The sequence below is a fragment of the Prionailurus bengalensis genome, chromosome A2 (assembly GCF_016509475.1).
Source record: "Prionailurus bengalensis isolate Pbe53 chromosome A2, Fcat_Pben_1.1_paternal_pri, whole genome shotgun sequence".
NCBI lineage: Eukaryota > Metazoa > Chordata > Mammalia > Carnivora > Felidae > Prionailurus > Prionailurus bengalensis.
This window is the reverse complement of record NC_057348.1, coordinates 134945116-134965176: the sequence shown is the minus strand read 5'-3', so window position 1 is coordinate 134965176 and position 20061 is coordinate 134945116. Positions and strand designations below refer to the sequence as shown.

General features: G+C 40.8%; 1 protein-coding gene across 5 annotated transcripts in view; it reads right to left on the bottom strand.

Annotated features, from left to right (window-relative positions):
- ST7 (suppression of tumorigenicity 7) overlaps positions 1-20061 on the bottom strand; it is a 252225-nt gene that overhangs the window by 19987 nt on the left and 212177 nt on the right. For all 5 annotated transcript variants that reach the window (XM_043589321.1, XM_043589323.1, XM_043589322.1 and 2 more), the window contains 3 exons: positions 19681-19753; positions 18114-18216; positions 448-598 (listed from right to left, as the gene is read on the bottom strand). In XM_043589321.1, the coding sequence (XP_043445256.1) occupies positions 448-598; positions 18114-18216; positions 19681-19753 (327 nt within the window). The remainder of the gene's footprint in view (positions 1-447; positions 599-18113; positions 18217-19680; positions 19754-20061) is intronic.

Sequence of the window (20061 nt, the reverse complement as noted above, 5' to 3'; positions counted from 1 at the left end):
ATAACTGCAGACCCAGCTCCACTGGAGGATAACTGTGGCTCTTTAGCCAATCCTTCTGGAAAAGCCATCCAGAAGTGGTAGTCAGAGCCCAGCCCGAGGCCTAACCCCAAGCCAAAGATTCCCCTGATGCTGAGGGGGTGTCCGGGTCTCCAAAGAGGGTTTTCCAGTTATAGAATGCTCCTCTGCCAGAACAGTCCAGATTCATCCCATCTATTGTAAAACTTGCTTTTTTAAGGTTTAAGGATGGCATCGCCTCAGTAACACCTACCACTGCTGGTGAACTGAAGAGCCTCATTAACCATCATCTCTCAGTGATAGAACATTGCAGAGAAGAAGAGCTATAGATATGCAAATCGTCATTATTCATCACGAACATTCAGGGTAAAAACAGTTTTAGCATCTTTTCATGCTCTTAAAAAAATGTTTCAAAGAAAGAAAATTACTTACTGCCTTCCCACGTACAATGCAAAAGATTCAAAGCCCCTTCCACCCTCTTCCAGTGCGCCAGATGAAAGAACGCATATGCTATTGCTTCACTGTCCCCTCGCTTCAGGATATGTTCTGGGGGTAGAATTAAGCTTTTCATTTCTAGTAGGTACTGAAATAAAAAAGGCAGGAGACAGATGCATTAATACATTAGTAGCGTGGAATTCAATACTGAGAATAGAGGTTGATTTCTCTAAAGCCACCACTCATAAGCATTTCATCAAACCTGCATCCTTGTTAGTACATTTGAAGGCAATTATGAAATCATCCAGCAACCCAAAGTTTGCTAACGGATAGTTAGCCTTGTACTAGTTTCCTATAGTGAAGATCAGAGGCTTTGAGGGTAAGATACTCTAATCAATGAAATATATGGAGACTCAAATGGCAAAAAGGAAAATTTAGAAGACACAGTAAGTTGATATAATTTTGTAACCAGAATGAAAATACCTAAAATGGACACATGAAGGTTAAGTCATATGACTGAACTGACTGTACTAGAGAGACTGACTAGCACTGCCCATTAAGTTTTCTGTACAGACTTACCAAGGAGAAGGACCTAGTCCTGTGAAAAGAGCCACACATCGTTGTTCACATGCAGAGGGAGGAGGTGTGGCAGCCTGAGCCCAGGAAGACCCCAGGGAGGGGAACGGCACAGACCCCAAATTATACTGTTCTTTTAGATCTTTCCCAAAGTCTGAAAGGCCCTCAGCTTATGCCTCCTCATTCCTCTCTTCCACAAAGGAGATGGGAGCACAGGGCCAGAATGAATTCTTTGGTGTTTACAACAGAATAGAAAGGGAAGCAAATTTAGGGTGGTGTTTTATACTTGCGAATGTTAACTTCTTTTTGCTGGCTGGCTCTTCCCTGGGCTTCACTCCTCACACACACATACACACACACCACCACCATCACAACAATCCATGCATCTCCTTTAGAATGGACATCAGCAGATGATAGAGGGATGTGTTTAATGAAAATGGGACAAACACAGTAAAAGGAAGTGCTAGGAGAAGAGATGTTCAACAACTTTAGTGTCGGAAACAACTGCCTATGGATTTATCTGTCAGTGGAATTTATGACAGAGGGTGAAGAATGGAAGAATCCCGGTATACAAGATGGGGGTTATGATACACCTATCAGTGCTCTGTTATCATTTCACTGGGGATCTATGTGCTTTGGGCACTCTGAGTGTAGTTGTCTCTAAGCTTCCTCTCCTGTTGGTGCACCCAGTATTGGGATGCACTGCCTGGCAGGAGCCAGGAGGACACATTCTGCCCTCCTGGTTCAGCAAGTGAAACTTTCCTCACTCTGGGTCTGTTCCGTGAAGAGATGTCTAAGCTCAGGCCTCACATCAGGAAGGGCAAAAAAGTGAGACTGCCTGCCCAGAGTGTAGCAGAGAAGAGCGGTACAGCCATCTCACTTGGTGGGGCGTGCATAAAAGGCCCTCCTTCGACAGAAAGACCCCCATAGGAAGACCTCTTCCCAGACTGGTCCATGAAAGGTGTTTATTGCTTTAATGGGAACTTCTCAAGTGTGAGTTCCAAAAGAACTTTTTGGTCATATGGCTTTTTAAATTCTACAAGTCACTGTCTTCCTCCATCTTGTTTTCAAACAGTGCAGAACAAAAGTCCTTTGGGGAAAATTACAATTTTGAGTTACCTAGTAATCCAACCAGTACTACATTTATAATGAATAGCAACCATAATATAAATATCAGGGTGAATTTTATGTTCAGAGATACTTGGCTATCCTCTCATGATCTTGTTACCTCAAACGAAGCTATTACACTGTATGTTGTCACTGCTCATGATGTTCTTAAAAGAATCCAAGGCAATGAGTCATGAGAAAGATATAGAACGGGTAAAGTGCTATTAATTAATTGTATTAATTAATTGTTTCAGAGTAAGAGAAGAAAAATCATTTGGTTACTCTTCATAATCATCGGAACAAAGGAAAGGGTGGGGCGCCTAGGTGGCTCAGTTGGTTAAGCGTCCGACTTCAGCTCAGGTCATGATCTCACAGTTTGTGGGTTCAAGACCCGCATTGGGCTGTGTGCTGACAGCTCTGAGCCTGGAGCCTGCTTCAGATTCTGTGTCTCCTCTCAATCTGCCCCTCCCCTGCTCGCTCGCTCTCTCTCTCTCTCTCTCTCAAAAATGAACATTAAAAAAAAAAAAGAACAAAGGAAAGGGAAATTTTCTTGCCTAAGATGAGCCCTAGGATAAGATTTTATTTCTGAGTCTCTAATAATTATTTATAGGCACGCTGCTTACCAAACAGTCAATTTTTAAAGAAAGAACATTTTGTATGAACTCTGAAACAAACTAAATATGAAAACCATTAGTGCATGTGGCCCAGTTATACAGAAACTTCTTCAAGTCTCTGAGAATCAGATGGTGACTGAAAGAAAAGTGTAAACTACCATTCTTTTTATTTCTATGATTAGGAAAGCCTTTTAAAGTGATTGCATTAAGCATCTACAAGAGAACTCTTCTCTTGACCTAAGGAACTGTCAGGAATAGGGGCCCCTGAGAAGAAGTAGGCCTGGTAGCCACCCACATTTGTGGGTAGACATTGAAACAAAGTCAGGTATCCCACCGCTGCGTTGGTGCAGGTAGGGGATTGAGCTCGAGCTAGCTTGAATACAAGCTCTTTGCTTTTGCATCGGACTCAGCTCCCTGGTGGTCTTTGGGGATCATGAATTCTGGGCATAACATTTGGTCAGGGCGGGGTAAAGAAAACCTGTGTGTGTGTAGAGGAGTAGAAACTTACCTATAAAAGGATATAATAGATCTGCATTACCCAATGTGGTAGCATCTCCCACAAGTGACTATTTAAATTTAAATTGATTAAAATCAAATAAAATTAAAAATTCATTTCCTCAGTCCCACTAGCCATATTCCAAGTCCTCAAGGGCAGCATATAGTTAAAGACTACCATATTGGACAATGCAGAGACATTTCTGTTAACATAGAAGGTTCTACTGCACAGCACTGTTGTAGACAATGAGAGTGTCCAATCTTCAAGTAACTAAAACAACTTTTAACATAAAAAACTTTATAGACACCCATGATAGGAATTGTAAGTAGAGTATCTATCGATTGAAAATACACAATATGACAAAAAGCTACAATAAATGTAATAAAGCAAGAATTCATTTAAAAGCATTGTTGGCCACCAGGGCATCTAAATATACTTGGAAAATAGTACACATGTGTGTGAGACAGATGGTTTACTCAGCTTGCAGGCTGAATGTGGTACATATGGCTTCAAGGACATCATCGTCCATAGCCCAAAATCGGGTCATGAGGTAATGCTCTGTTTTTCCTCTAAGCTGCATCTGATCTTTGTGTATGTGTACTTTTCACACATTGCCTTAAATTCGTTATCTATGTGCCTTTCCCCTCAGCTGAATCATTAGATCCTCAAGAGCATGAATCTCACTTCCTAACGAGTCTCTCAAAGTGGGCATCCTTGCTCTAATCAGCCTCATGAGGCTAACCAGAGCAACTCACCAAGGACACTTAGTTATCTTCTCATCGAATCTACTTTATGGCAGAAATAGGTTATGCCTATAAAGGAGATTTATACTCCAGTATAGTTCCAAACAAAATGTTGGCTCTAACCAGATGATGAAGGCTAATAACAACAATGTGTTATGTTTTTGGCCAGGCTTAAAAATGGCTGGCAAGATCAGTTCTCAACATGTGCAACATTTAAATTAGAAAGGCATGGAACAACATTTCACATCTTACTTGTCAAGAGAAAAATAAATGGAAGAGGGCAGATCCCTATCCACAAATATGCAGAAATCAATTAGAATAGCTGTAGCTCGCAAATCAGAGAACACTCTCTGCCTGTCTGTAATAATTATTTGGCTCCTATTAGCTAAGCCAGCATTCTGTGCTATCTTGCCGCCACCCTGCCTCTAACTTCCTTCCCAGATTCTCAAATCACATTGATCTTGAAGTTCAGGCTTCTAGAGTTTTCGGAAGCAACTTTCAAAACCTATTTGTCAGAGTATGATTCCTTATGTCCATAGGAACATATAAAGTCAGAACATATAAAGAGGAGCTGATTAGTGCCTTTTTATGGAGGGATGTAAGCAGAGACAGCTCACCTGTCAGGAGATCTGGCCCATCAGAGGCCACCCCAGGTGACTGCTCAGTTCTCTTGTGTTAAGGTTCTAAAATTCTATAACAATTTCAGTGAAAATGAGCCCAAAGTTACACTTCACCATAGATATTAATGTCAAGGAATTAATTCATACCCCACCCCATTTTGTTTTGTTTCTTGGTTTTTTTGGATTTTAAATACCAACAACAGAAGTCATATGAAAATCATTAGAAAAAAAACGGAAACAAACAAAATGAGAAAGTATAGATTAATTTTAGCACATTTAGCTAAACTTAGGTAAATTCAATACATTTAGGTAAATTTTAGCACATTTAGATGATGGTTACCAGTCTGCTCCCAAAATCAGTTCGTGGAAGAATACTAGCATGAGAAAATGTTCATGATATATTGCCAAATGAAAAAAATAAGTGTTTCATATAGATTATGATTTTGGTAATTAAAAATGTATATGTGGGTATTAAAACTTTGGAAAGTTACAGATTGAATGTTAATGGTGGTTAAATATTTGATTTTATGGGAGATTAATTTCTTTTTGTGCTTTTTTGGTGCTTTCTAAGTTTTCTGTAATAAGTCATTTTTATTTCTCTCTTTCTCTCTCTCTATATATGTACATATGTGTGTATGTACATATGTAATACAAACCTCTTTTCTAGACTTGCAATGAAAACATTAAAAACAAGCCATACAAACAAACAAACAAACAAAAAGATAACCAGGGACAGTAATTTCTGTATGATTACAGTGCTTTGGTACAACTAAACCTGAGAGAGGCTAAAAGCCCAGAAAAGATGCTTTAAAAATACCAGTAAAGAGTTCAGAGAATAAAACTAGTGCTATTTGGAAGACATGCTATATATTTTGAGTTTCAATGTTGCCTACTCCCTGGACTCAGTAAGACCCACATTGGAACAGGACAAAAATACCACAAGTACCCATGGCTCTCTTGGGTCATGCTGTGATGGGGAATGAGATGCACAGCACCATGCCCCCTGCCCGCTGACACTTTGACCCACCGTTTGAATCCCGGCTCTATTGTTCCATTCTGAGACCGTGGACAAGTTACTTTATTTCTTTCAACCTCAGCCTGCTCATCTGGTAGAATAATGAAAATACACATCTTTCCAGTTTCAACTTTTGAAGATTATGTATATGTAAAGTATTGACACAGTACCTGGCACCTGAGCGTTCACTAAATAGTAGCTACTTTTGCCAACAAAAAAAATGAAATGTTCATATTACTGTGGAGGTAAGTTATGTTTCTTTGTGTGTGTGTGTGTGTGTGTGTGTGTGTGTGTGTGTGTGTGTGTCCCATAAACTACGGAGCCTGTTTTTAGGTTAAATACTTCAGCAATTTTACAGTAGTGGCAGGTCAGCTGAAAAGAACTGGTTACTGGGGTCCCTAACTAACCAATCTGGAAACAAGCACAATGCCAAGCTGAATTGCCAAATCACCACTCAGGGGCCCTCTTCACAAGGTAGCTGCTTCTTGCTGGCTCACTTACCTATTCATCAGTTACTCTGCTACATTCAAAAGATACAGGAATGTCCACAGCGCATCACAAGGAAGATATGGGAGTTCCCACAGGGTACTCTAATGACACACCTATGGGAGCACCTACAGCACACCTCAAAGGCACCTAAAGGGCATGGGCATGAATTGGTCAGGTCCCTAGATGGATGATCCCTAATCTTTGTAGGAGTGTGTGTGTGTGTCTGTGTGTGTGTAAAGACAAAGAAACAATAAAATTCAACACGATGACCACCTTAATAAGAGGTACGTACAGCTGACCCTTGCACAACATGGGTATGAACTGTGTGGGTCAACTTACATGTGGATTTTTTTCAATAAATGCATTATAGTACTGTAATATGTTTTCCTTATGATTTTCTTTTCTCTAGCTTACTTTATTCTAAGAATATAGTATACAGTACATACAACATACAAGATATGTTATTGGTAAGGCTTCTAGTCAATAGTAGTAGGTTCTTAGTAGTTAAGTTTTTAGAGAGTCAAAAGTTATATGTGGATTTTCAACTGCATGGGGAGTTGTCACCCTTCACCCCTGCCTTGTTTAAGGGTCAACTTGACTTAGTACTGGTAGCAAATGAGAGGCGTTGTGTCTGAGAAGGTTTCACAGAAGAAGGAAAGTATGAGTCAGTCTTACTAAACAAATTAGTTTACCTCCAACAACGGCGGGGTTTGGGGAGGGGGGCAGAAGTCCCTGCAAGGCTGGGCAGAGGCACCAAAGCATGAAGGGGCATAATATGCTTGTAATCATGAGGAGCTTAAGTACTGACATGGCAGTCACTGCCCACACTGACGAAGCACTAACAAGAATCAAGTGTTACCTCAGGTACGCCTTACAAAAGCTCTGCGACGCAAATAATATGATTCCTGGTTTATACATGGGAAAATGAAGGCACTGGGAAGTTAAGTAGCTCCAGCAGGGCTGCACAAATGGTCACTGGAACTCAGGTTTTATGCTACTCTCCAAGGGAAGCAGGACAAGTAGACTGTAAACAGGTCTTCCATGATATGCTCCAGAGTGTGACCTTCACTCAGAGTTTATTCCATGGTTTTCAAACTTTGAGAAACAGAAAAAATTTGGTCAAAAGAAAAAGAGAAACATGACAGAGAGTATGTGAAATTGATGTAAAACAAAGCTGTGGGGGCCCTGGGGGAAGGACCCAAGGGAGGTCCGAGGGATTGTTATGGCTCCTAGGAAGACAGTTTGAAAACTACTGCAGTGGGCAATTGAGAAATGAGTTGGTACAGTTTGTGGCTTTGAAAGAAATGGGCAAGTCATGTGTAGAACCACTGGACAGGAATGAGATTGAAATTAGCAAAGTCTTGAAAGCTTCTGTCATGGTTTGGGTGAGGGGGTGACAAAACTGAGGCAGACTTCCCCAGGACTTGGTGCCAGGCTGAATCTGAAGGCAAGAAAAGGCATTCAGGGTGACTGTGAAATTTCTAGTTTAGGATACCAGAATAATGTGAGATAGTTAGCTGAGATAAAGACACAAAAGGACAGTTGGAGTTCCTTTAGTGACAGCCTAAAGGCAGTGGGGTGTGCAGGTCTCAAGCCTGGAAGAGAAGCTGGAGACAGGGATTTGGGTGTGCAGGGAGAGGCGGGTGATGGAGCAGCAGGAGTGCCTAGATCTCCCAGGAGAGCTTCAAGAAAAGGATGGGTAGTGAATGATGCTCCCAGAGAACCAACCTGAGGGACGGGCAGGGGAGGAAGTGATGTAGAAGGAGAGGGCCCAGAAATGCAGAGAAAGCCAGAGAGAAGGCAGTATGGAGCTAACCAAGACAGCTTGTGGTAGAAACAGTGGTCAGTGGGGCAGAACACTGAGGAGACATGATGTAGGATAAGGTTTGACAAGAGACCAAAGGATCTGGTGACCAAGGAAGAGGTAACCTTGATGGCAGTGGCCTTGGTGGGAGCAGCAACAGTGCTTTTTGTTAGAGAAAGAGACCTTTTAAAAACTGTCTATTCCTGAGAAACGTAGCTAAAAACTGGTTTCTGCTCACTTTCCTCTAGGTCATATTTCCACAATACATTCTCCTTTCTCTAATCCAAAAAAGCTTTGGAACAAAATATGACTCAATTCAAAGAAACTTATATTGAAATAATATTTCTGAAATGTACCATTGATATACAATATCACAGACAATCTGCCAGAGTATTTTGAGTTTCTGCTTCCACGCTTCAAGCATTTTTAAATGTTAAAACCCACTACACGTTTTGTTTCCTAAATTGGATTAAAAAGCAATTTTATACTCTGTCAATCAGCTTTACCAAGACATAAAGGGAGGACCGCATTAGTGTTTGCATGAAATAGAATTTCCATCACTCTAACAAGGTCCTGTGGATACTCCATTAGCATATACAATTACCAGGATGTTTTCCCCACAAGCCTCTTAAAATCCCCATGAAATAAGAATTTCTAGATTAACATTAGATGAGTTTTTTTTTAATGTAAATTTTTACCAGGAATGCATTTCTGTCATAACATTTTCATTCTTTCCTCTCTGCTTTCTCATGACTTCCCACACTCTGAGACTTATAATTTAAAAACTACATATCTAGTAGGCTGGACCCTCACATCAATATTTTGTCAAGCCGGGGCTGTCCTGCTAGTAAAATGAGCTTCAGGAGCATGGCAAGCCCTCTTCCCCCAGCATGCTCAGGGACTGCCCCCTTGCACACCCAGCTGCCCCCAGGGTGGGACCAGTAGGAAGAGCCCATAGCATACTCGTAGGCAAGATGAAGATAAAAGCTTTCCCTTCATTGGTGCTGGTGATTTTTCTGCATTTTTCTCCCTCAACAGCTCCATGCATAGCACCCAGGCATCTCTAGCAGCTGGGACTTCCTCAGCCCCCCGCTGCTCCTCTGAATGCATGTGGAGCCTCCAGTTCTAGGTGTGAGACCTCACAAGCTTGGGGCTTTCCTGTGGTGGTAGTGATCGGCCACGGGCTTCTGTTATTTTCTAAACTGTATATGCAAAGGTGCCTTGGGGTTGCTGGGCTACCTGCTTTCTCATCCCAGTTTCAATCACAACAGTTCTGCTTTTACTTGCTTTGTTCATTAAGGCTTCATGTAAGATTGTATTAGGAGGAAAAGTTTATTGCTTTAAAAAATCATTATTAGTTATGTGTCATTGTTGCTTTGGTGGCAAAGAGCAGGGATGGCTATTCCAGAAAAAAAGGAGACAGAGGTTGGAAATGGGCAACTCTTAATCAGCCACAAGCAAAGGACTTACCAACGGTTGCAAACAGGGAATTCCAGAAGGCATTAGCTGTAGCCAGAACATGCTAGAGCCTCCTCTCAAATCTCTAGGCCTAAAGGGACCTCGTGGGTACTCAAGGTCAGGGGCATTGCAGTGCCACTGTTACACTCTCTAGTTGTCCTTCACACTAGATGTTTCAAGAAGTACTTGTTACTGCATTTTTCTAGGCAGCATCTATGGTAGCCCAGCCAGCCAATGCAGAAATAGAGCTAAAAGTACCAGGGCAAAGATGATGGAAGCCCAACACATGTACTGGATGGGTTACACAATGTAATTCCATTTACTTTTCATCAGACCTATGAAGCCTTTATTTTTATCCCCATTTTATCAAAAAGGAAACAGGCAGGGAGCTAATCAACTCCCTCTTCCCACAGTTCCCTTCGGACCATGGACAGGAAGTAGTGAGAGTCCTTGTTTCAAATACTTTTGGACCCTTTCAATAACACTTCATAGGTCTGCCTACCTTTATGTTGCTACTCTTCGCTCTATCATTACACTAATATGTTCTCCTGGTAACAACAGGAAGTCTGCAAAATGGGCCTGACAATTTAGAAAAGAATAAAAGTAGATGGCTAACAATGTTCCATCTTACTAGTAGTGGCAAAGAAATGCAAATTAAAAGTACAGAACTCTAGGGGCGCCTGGGTGGCGCAGTCGGTTAAGCATCCGACTTCAGCCAGGTCACAATCTCGCGCTCCGTGAGTTCGAGCCCCGCGTCAGGCTCTGTGAGTTCGAGCCCCGCGTCAGGCTCTGGGCTGATGGCTCGGAGCCTGGAGCCTGTTTCCGATTCTGTGTCTCCCTCTCTCTCTGCCCCTCCCCCATTCATGCTCTGTCTCTCTCTGTCCCAAAAATAAATAAACGTTGAAAAAAAATTAAAAAAAAAAGTACAGAACTCTATTTGTATCTAATAAAATCATAAATGTTTGTTTTCTTTGTTTTCTTTTCTCTGTCTTAAGCAAACTGCTCACTGCTGGTAAGGGTGTGACAAAATGGTAAAGAAGGGGTTACCTGCTGATTGGGGAAGGGGGCTGTAAACTACCACAATCTTTTTAGGTAAGCAATTTGGCAATAAATATTAAGAGCCCTGATGTGTTTCAATAAGTTATGTAGTATTTCTCATTTTGCATATCTATCCCAAGGAAATCACATAAAGACCCAAATATTTTTATGCCCAAAAGATTTGCTATTGGACTTGACCACCTGATGTCTGCAATAGAGAACACAAGAATTAAATCATTCTCTTCAACAAATAATGCTGGGAAAACTGGATTCCACATGCATGAGAATGAAACTGGACCTTTATCTTATACCATACACAAAAATCAACTTGAAATACATTTAAGATTTAAATGTAAGACCTGAAACTATAAAACCCCTAGTGATAAACATAGGGAGAAACTTCATAACATTGGTCTTGGCAATGATTTTTTGGATATGACACCAAAAGCACAGGCGACATAAGTAAAAATAGACAAGTGGGACTATATCAAAGTAAAGAGCCTTTGTGCAGCAAAGGAAACAATCAACAGAGTGAAAAAGCAACATATGAAACGGAAGCAAATATTTGCAACTGTACATCTGATAAGGGGTTAATATCCCCAATACACAGGAAACTCCTACAATTGGATAGCAAAAAACCAAACCAAACAAAATAACTTAATTAAAAAATGGGTTAAGAGACTTAAATAGCCATTTCTCCAAAGAAGACATACAGATGGCCAACAGCTACACAAAAAGATGCTCAAAATCACAAATTATCAGGGAAGTATAAATCAAAACCACAATGAGCTATCACCTCATACAAGTTAGGATGTATGAGGCCATTGTCAAAAAAAAAAAAAAAAGACTGTAACAAGTGTTAGTGAGAAAGGGAAGAAATTAGAACCCTTGTGCACTGTTAGTAGGAATGCAAAATGGTACAGCCACTATGGAAAACAGTGTGGAGCTTCCTCAAAAGATTAAAAATAGAACTACCATATGATCCAGTGATCCTACTCTGGGTATTCATCTAAAAGAACTGAAAACAGGGTCTTGAAGAGATATTTGCACTCCGGTGTTCATTGCATCATTATTCGCAATAGCAAAAAAGTGGAAGCAACCTAAATTCCCATCAACAGATGGATGGATAAAGAAAATGTAATACATACACACAATGGAATTCTATTCAGCCTTAAAGAAGATGGGAATCCTGTCCTGTTCTGTGACATAGACGAGCCTAGAGGACATTATGCTAGGTGAGACAAGTCACAGGACAAACACTGCATGATTCCACTTGGATGAGGTATCTAAAGTAGTCAAACTCAGAAGCAGAAAATACAATGGTGGTTACCAGGGCCTGGGAGGAGGGAGGAATGGAGAGGTGCTGGTCCAGTGGGCATGGGGTTTCAGTCGTCCTAAAGATCCGTGTTACAACAATGTGCATGCAATTAACAATACTATACTGTATACTTAAACATTTGTTAAAAAGGTAGATTTCATGATATGTGTTTTTTGACAAAAAGTAAGGAAGTAAATCATTCAGAAAACAGTTACTAAGAAAATTTTAAAGTGTTTGATGGCACATGGCTAACAGATTTGGACGTTAATGGTAAGTTAGAAGATAGCCTTTTTAAGGTCAAAGAACTATGAAAATCTATGCTCCTCCTCCAAAAAGAATAAATATAACCCACAATTCCCAACCATAAAGCACAAGTTTAGAGCCCCATGTTAATGTTTTTAAATATGTATATGCTATGTGATTATGATTCCTAAGTATTAAAAATGCATAGGGAAATAAAGCTAGAAGGAAATTGTCTTAGATATGACAAGATGATAGCACTATGAATAACTTCCTTCTTTTTTTTTCTAAAGTAATAAGAAATTTATTTTTATAACACCACTAGAGGTGAAAAAAAATCTAATACTGCTTGTAACAAACCAGTACATTACTCTTGTTTTAGAAAGTTGTCAGAAAATGAAAATTTATCTTTAGCACCCTGGAGTTAACAAAACATCCTCTAAACCAAAAAGGTGTCTCTTTGCAGGGAAATACTTGCAATGTAGTTGTAGCATATTAAGGGTACGTAGCATTAGTAAAAACGCAGGTTTGTGTAGAGTGATGAATCACTGGCAGAAAAGCATCACCCTCCTGGGTAAATCTTGACATGGTTAATGATTCCTTGGATATGACACCAAAAGCATAGGCAACAAAGTCAAAATAAACAAGTGGGACTACATCAAAATAAAAAGCTTCTGTGCAGTAAAGGAAACAAAATAGAGCAGGGTGGGTGGGGAAACATATCTGCAGGGAAAGCGGAAGAAAAAGCTAAAACTAAAAATCCAATAAACTATAACAATATATAGATGAAGGTACAGAAGCAAGATGTGCATGGCCTCTCATTTGTCCAGCATCATGAGTGAAATTTTCTTTAAAAAAATGAAGAATATTCCCTGTCAATTCAAAGCTCTTATTTTGAATTAAATTAAGTAAATTTAATTAAATAATTCCCATTAAATGGGAAACACCCTCTAATGGTGTAGGGATTTCTCCATCTTTTTGAACTGTGTACCCAGTTCTTAAAAAATGAGCAGCATCATTAAGATCCTAATACCACTGGTCATCCTCAAAAGGGGGTAAACATTAATTTCATAGTCAATGCACTGCCGTGAGAGACCACAGAGGGGAGAGACTGATTCTGGCATGAGGGAGGTACAGGCTTCCTGGTGGTGACTTTTAATGGTGGGGGTGAAGGATGAGTAGGATTTCCTCAGAGGAAGCAAAGGGGGAAGGAGAAGAGAATGTTTCTGGAACAATGAACAGACTGTTAGAAGGAGCTGGAAGAAATGAAAAACAAGCAGGGTCAGATTATGAAGGGTCCTGAAGAACCATTCAAGGAGTTTCTATCTTCCTCTGTAGGGCTGGGGACACAGCTGCAATTGCTAGGAAGGGGAGTAACACAATTTAGTTTGGATGGGCTGCTTCCTTCTTATACTTTGCTGCAATCCAAAGCTTCAGAAATACTTGACCACTTAAGAGGCCCCCCTTTAAAATAGAGACATAGCTTTTTACTGTTTTTATTTACTTCCTGGTCCTGGGGTGTGTTTAGGAGATACCCTCCCTGCTCCGCATGTTTTCAGGTGAAGACTGTTCTGAAGAGTAACCCTCCTGAAGTAAATAACCGACATTTTTCATTGGATACTGAAATATCAAGTATGCGCCTCTGCTTATTAGAATACCAGATAGACCTAAATTGGACATTCATGGGAAGCAGTTCTCAGCTATTACATTTAGTATTTTTGCTCCTTCCAACAGACTATAATTGAGTAAAACAGCATGCAGTTGCTGAAAATTTCTGTGGTAAGCCACTGAAGACTTCCTGTCATAGAGCAAACGAAACCATGGAAGTATTTAAGATATAATAATATCTTCACGAAATATGAATTGTCCACAAGTACCTTGGGAAGTGATATGCCCGCCATCATTTGAAGGCTTCAAGTTTAGGCTAATCTGCAACTTGGTAGGATGGTGGGGGGGGGGCAGTGGAGGGTGATGTGTGAGGGTTAGAGAACCCAGAATCAGTCCAGGCTCTGTCATTTACTAGCTATGTGACTGAGCAGGCAACCTAACCTCTCCAAACCTGCAGCACCCTCATCTGTATAGCAGGGATAATAACATGATGCACCTCATGGCGTTGTTATGAAAAATAAGTAAGATGTTCACTTAGCACTGTGTTTGGCACACAGTAAACATTCAATACAAACCAGTATTAAAAATAATCATAATATCATTATGAGGAGACATTCAAACTGAGGATGGGAAGGTGTCCTAGATGATCTCTAAGGCCGCTTCTTATACCAGGAGTCTAAGAGTTTTAACAGTTTATATCATTCATTGATGTCTCATTAGAATTAAGGCTGTTTTCTGCCTGAAAAGTCATCGATGTGTGTATGTGTGTGCATGTGTGTGTGCGTGTGTTTACCTGAAGTATTAGCAAACAGTCCAATAAACAATGTATCACGTAATAAAAGATGTCTGTAACAGCCTGTATATAGTGCACATGCATCAAAGGTTTGTGGTTAATTCTGAACTAATTCTGAACATTGACTCACAGGTCCTTTTCCTCATGAAAATGTCAACAGACAAAGAGGCTCTGGAAACAAGTTTCCCCTTGGCAAAATCACCAACAAAGCAAAGTGGTAGAGAATCAGTTTACCTACGTACCCTATCTTTTCTCCAGTTAATAATTAAAAAGTAAAGTGAATTCAAATATTTCAAATGTTCCCACTTAAAACAATTCTGGTTTGCAGGTACAGTGCTAGCTGACTAAGTTAAATTTTTCCAAGGTAGACTTAAACTATTCCTTAGGGCTTTTAATATTCTTCTAGAGGTGCAATCAACCATTTCAGACCATCACAGAATTACACTACGGCTTCAACTAAAATATCTAACCAACAAGTATTGTACCAGTTTTCTATCTTGTGTGCTAGGATCACAAAGGTCTGGCTGGTACAGCCGGAAGCGGTAAGACCCAGTTCCCAAAGCAATCCTAAAATTTGTATGGACCACAAAAGACCCCAAATAGCCAAAGTAATACTGAAGAAGACGACCAAAATGGGAGGCATCACAATCCCAGACTTTAGCCTCTACTACAAAGCTGTAATCATCAAGACAGTATGGTATTGGCACAAAAACAGACACATAGACCAATGGAAGAAAACAGAAACTCCAGAATTGGACCCACAAACGTATGGCCAACTAATCTTTGCCAAAGCAGGAAAGAATATCCAATGGAAAAAAGACAGTCTCTTTAACAAATGGTGCTGGGAGAACTGGACAGCAACATGCAGAAGGATGAAACTAGACCAGTTTCTCACACCATTCACAAAAATAAACTCAAAATGGATAAAGGACCTGAATGTGAGACAGGAAACCATCAAAACCCTAGAGGAGAAAGCAGGAAAACACCTCTCAGACCTCAGCCGCAGCAAGTTCTTACTTGACACATCCCCAAAGGCAAGGGAATTAAAAGCAAAAATGAACTATTGGGACCTCATGAAGATAAACAGCTTCTGTACTGCAAAGGAAACAATCAACAAAACCAAAAGGCAACCAACGGAATAGGAAAAGATATTTGCAAATGACATATCAGATAAAGGGCTAGTATCCAAAATCTGTAAAGAACTCACCAAACTCCACACCCAAAAAACAAATAATCCAGTGAAGAAATGGGCAGAAGATATGAATAGACACTTCTGTAAAGAAGCCATCCGGATGGCCAACAGGCACATGAAAAGATGCTCAACGTCGCTCCTCATCAGGGAAATACAAATCAAAACCACACTCAGATACCACCTCACGCCAGTCAGAGTGGCTAAAATGAACAAATCAGGAGACTATAGATGCTGGTGAGGATGTGGAGAAACGGGAACCCTCTTGCACTGTTGGTGGGAATGCACACTAGTGCAGCCGCTCTGGAAAACAGTGTGGAGGTTCCTCAAAAATTAAAAATAGATCTACCCTATGACCCCGCAAGAGCACTGCTAGGAATTTACCTAAGGGATAAATGGAGTGCTGATGCATAGGGGCACTTGTACCCCAATGTTTATAGCAGCCCTTTCAACAATAGCCAAATTATGGAAAGAGCCTAAATATCCATCCACTGATGAATAAAGAAATTGTGGTTTATATACACAACGGAACACTACGTGGCAATGAGAAAGAATGAAATATGGCCTTTTGTAGCAACATGGATGGAACTGGAGAGTGTTATGCGGAGTGAAATAAGTCCTACAGAGAAAGACAGATACCGTGTTTTCACTCTTACGTGGATCCTGAGAAACTTGACAGAAGACATGGGAGAGGGGAAGGGGGAAAAGAAAAAGTTAAAGAGGGAGGGAGGCAAACCATAAGAGACTCTTAAAAACTGAGAATAAACTGAGGGTTGATGGGGGGTGAGAGGGAGGGGAAAGTGGGTGATGGGCATTGAGGAGGGCACCTGTTGGGATGAGCACTGGGTGTTGTATGGAAACCAATTTGACAATAAATTTCATATTAAAAAAAAAGACCCAGTTCCCAGACTTCAGGGGTCTCCAACAAGTCACATGTCAATAATTTTAAGACTTTGTGAAAATACAGTGTTCAAGTATTTTTAAAGAACTCTGAATATATTATCCCACTTGGTCTTTGTCACAAAAGACAGGTAAGGCTTATATTTTTATCTTCATTTGAAAAATGAGGGAAAACATTGAGTTCAGAGATCCTAAGCCCCAAGCTCCCCCCAAGGCTCATAAATGACAGAGCCAGAACTAAACCCAAGTGTTAGTCTCAGAAACTAGGACTCTATTGCTCAATACTACTTCTAAAAGGGCCTATACATGCTCACAGAACAACTCTGTAGTTAGAGAACAGCATTCAATAAATATTAATTGATGACCTAAGTTGACTGTAGTTCAGGACAATATTTTCATGATGAGCTTTAACTTTTAACCAAATTTGAATGAACACTTTTAACATAGCTGAAAAGATACCAAATAAAGAGAGATATTTTATGCCACCCTATATACAATGCCTAAGTCTACAAATATTATGATGGTCATTATCCACTGGAACTAGAGTAGATAAATATATCCTTCACTGACTGTGGTACTGTGCACCATTCTTCAGTTTCCTGTTTTGTGAGAAAATGAGCATGACCTGAATAAAAGCTCAGAAAAGATGTTAGGTCCCTTATCACTGTCACTCTGAATAAAATAGATTAACGTAGATAACTCCATAAATCATCACATACACACATACACGGACATACGTACCACCTTTTGCACAGTACTTCAAGAAAACAAAATAGCCTTCTTTTGTCATTTTTCACCAGTGAAAGCCTTCATTAGACATTTTGCCAAGAAAAGTATGCCTTGTAGTACCTGATATAAATTGTATGAAGTTTCCCAGAGGTCAAAATGCACTTTATAATATCGACAAACTGAAAATAGCCCTCAGCAATGTGCCTATCACATAGCAGGTACTGAAATATAGGTGAATAATAAATACACACCCATCTCCCAAACAAAAGATTATAGAAATATCTTCTACCATGATCTGACTCCCTTAAAACCAAATTCAGGAAAAAAATATGGGAAATATTGGGTATTTATAAATTGGTCAATCATGTGGTTAACAATTAAGACAAGCCTCTCCTACTACTTATACATACTAAAATGGCATTCACAAGTCAAAAGAAAAACACTTTTTCATACTTTGAGGTTCTCCCTATTATCTTCTTGCCATTACTGATTAAGTATCATTTATTTGTAGAGACCTAGAACATCACATTTATCAGTATTTTTTTTTCACCACTTATATTCACAACAAGGTTCATTTCCCAAGTTGGGTCTAAGTTAAGACTATAACTGGTGTGAAATTCCTATTAAATGCATCAACACTCTTGGGAGCTCCATATTTTGCCAATTTCAGACTTCCTGGCCTGACCCGCCTAAGCTAAGTCTATCAATTTACCCTAATTATATGAAATCCAAAAATCGGCCCAAAGCCTCCTGGATGTAGCTTTTGCTTAAAAATGAAGCTGATAACCATAGACTATATAGGGCCTCAGCATTCATTGGCTGCAATTCATTTTTTTACACTGGGTGTATTCGAGACATGACATTGTGGTCACTGAATGCTTTCTCTGCTATCATAACGAGTTCCTGTGGGGATTCCACAGACTCACTTTTGGCACGTGAGGGTTGAATTCCACAGCTCTATGAATGGCCTCTACTGCGTTCATCTCTGCTGTGCTCAGCCCCCGCCGAGATGCAGCCTCGGGAGAGAATCTGAAAAGCAGGAAGACAAACACCATCCAGTTGGGACCACTGCTTGGGCATCAACCCGGAAAGGCATCTACGCATCAAGGGCCCATAAAACCACAGCGAGCCAATGGCATGAGCTCTCCAAACCTCCACTATATGGAACCTCTGAGTGACCCCTCAGACCGAGGCCAACAAAAACCCCAGCAGAAGCAGAAAGCGTGCTTGCGTCTAATCTCGGCAGGAATGAAATTCGGCTGTCAAGTCTCTCTGTCTAAATAGCTAATCTAAATCTTCTATGAGGTACCTGCTCAGGTCAGGGGAGGGGGTAGGACTGACGAGGGCAGACAGTGTGGGAAAAAGAGAAAACCAGGTTACAGAAGAGCGCACTTGGTTAAAAACAGAACTAGGGAGAATTTTAAAGGAGGCTCCCAACCCAATGTCAGTGCTGCGATGCAGCCTCCTCCGCAGGCAAGCCTGCTTGGGGCCGTTCCGGCAGGGGGTGTGCGTGCCCGAACTGCGGGCCAGACACCTGCCCGAGTGAATGAAAAAAACCAGACCATGCAATCTCTTTCTCACCTCACACCCAGGGCTAACTCCAGAGCTGTGCTTGGCAGGCAGACACCACAGGGGAAGCTGTGACAACCCTGGCCCTGCCCTCCCAAGCTGGAGTCGCTGTGTAGGGAGAAAAGATGTTGCAGTAGGTACTGGCGATCTACAGGATAAAAAAGAATGAAAGAAAATTACTTCGGTCTTGAAGTGCACACACACTTAACAGCAAACCTGTCTGACATAGCAGAGGCTGTTTTCTTTTTCTGTTATCTGCTTTTCAGCTCTTCAGAGGGATTGTATCGGGGAAATGGAAGCGTTTATTATGAACTCAAACAGTTAAGCCAACTGTTCTCTTTCACCTGCCAGTCATCTTGGACATTTATGAAAATTCTCTATGTCATAGTCACCTGCCTGAATAAAACGGGCGAATGTCCCACCGAGATGGCAACTCAAAGCAAACGGACCCTGGGTGGGGAGTTAGTTTGGATCTGATGAGTCAAAGAATGGGAGATGATCATCCCCTCTGCCATCTTACATGTTTGTATGACTACTACCCAGTCTTGGACTGCGGACGGAAGAGGAACACGCAAAAAAATGAGTAAAAGGAAGGCATTTTGTGTGTAAGTCCCAAGCAGGCCTTTTGGTATCTACTGTCTGGCAAAAAAAAAAAAAAAAAAAAAAAAAAAAAAAAGTCACCTCAGAGGTATGGAATTTCACATAAATCCCTCTTTAGGGACCCATACACCCTTGAAGTACCTGGGGTTATGTACTCTCTCCTTCTAGTAGTGAAAGAAAAGATCAGCAGATTTTAGAAAATGCATGCTCATAAGCGGGGGATTTCATAGACTAAGAGAAACTTCCAGAGAAAGCCCTCAGAGGCAACACATCTCCTTAAGTCAGGTCAGGCATTTAGTACCACACAAGTTATTATTCACTTACTTGTCAGAGACAGCTCTTGCTTTGAGCAAGGCAGCTGTATAGCATATTGTTGCCGACTTTGGTAAGCTTATATCTGTTAGAGAAAAAGAAAGCAGAAATTCTTATAAGTTTTCAGGAATAAAGAGCAATGATTTTTAAAAAAATTTTTTTTTCAACGTTTATTATTTTTGGGACAGAGAGAGACAGAGCATGAACGGGGGAGGGGCAGAGGGAGAGGGAGACACAGAATCGGAAACAGGCTCCAGGCTCTGAGCCATCAGCCCAGAGCCTGACGCGGGGCTGGAACTCACGGACCGCGAGATCATGACCTGGCTGAAGTCGGCCGCTTAACCGACTGCGCCACCCAGGCGCCCCATAAAGAGCAATGATTTTTAATCCACA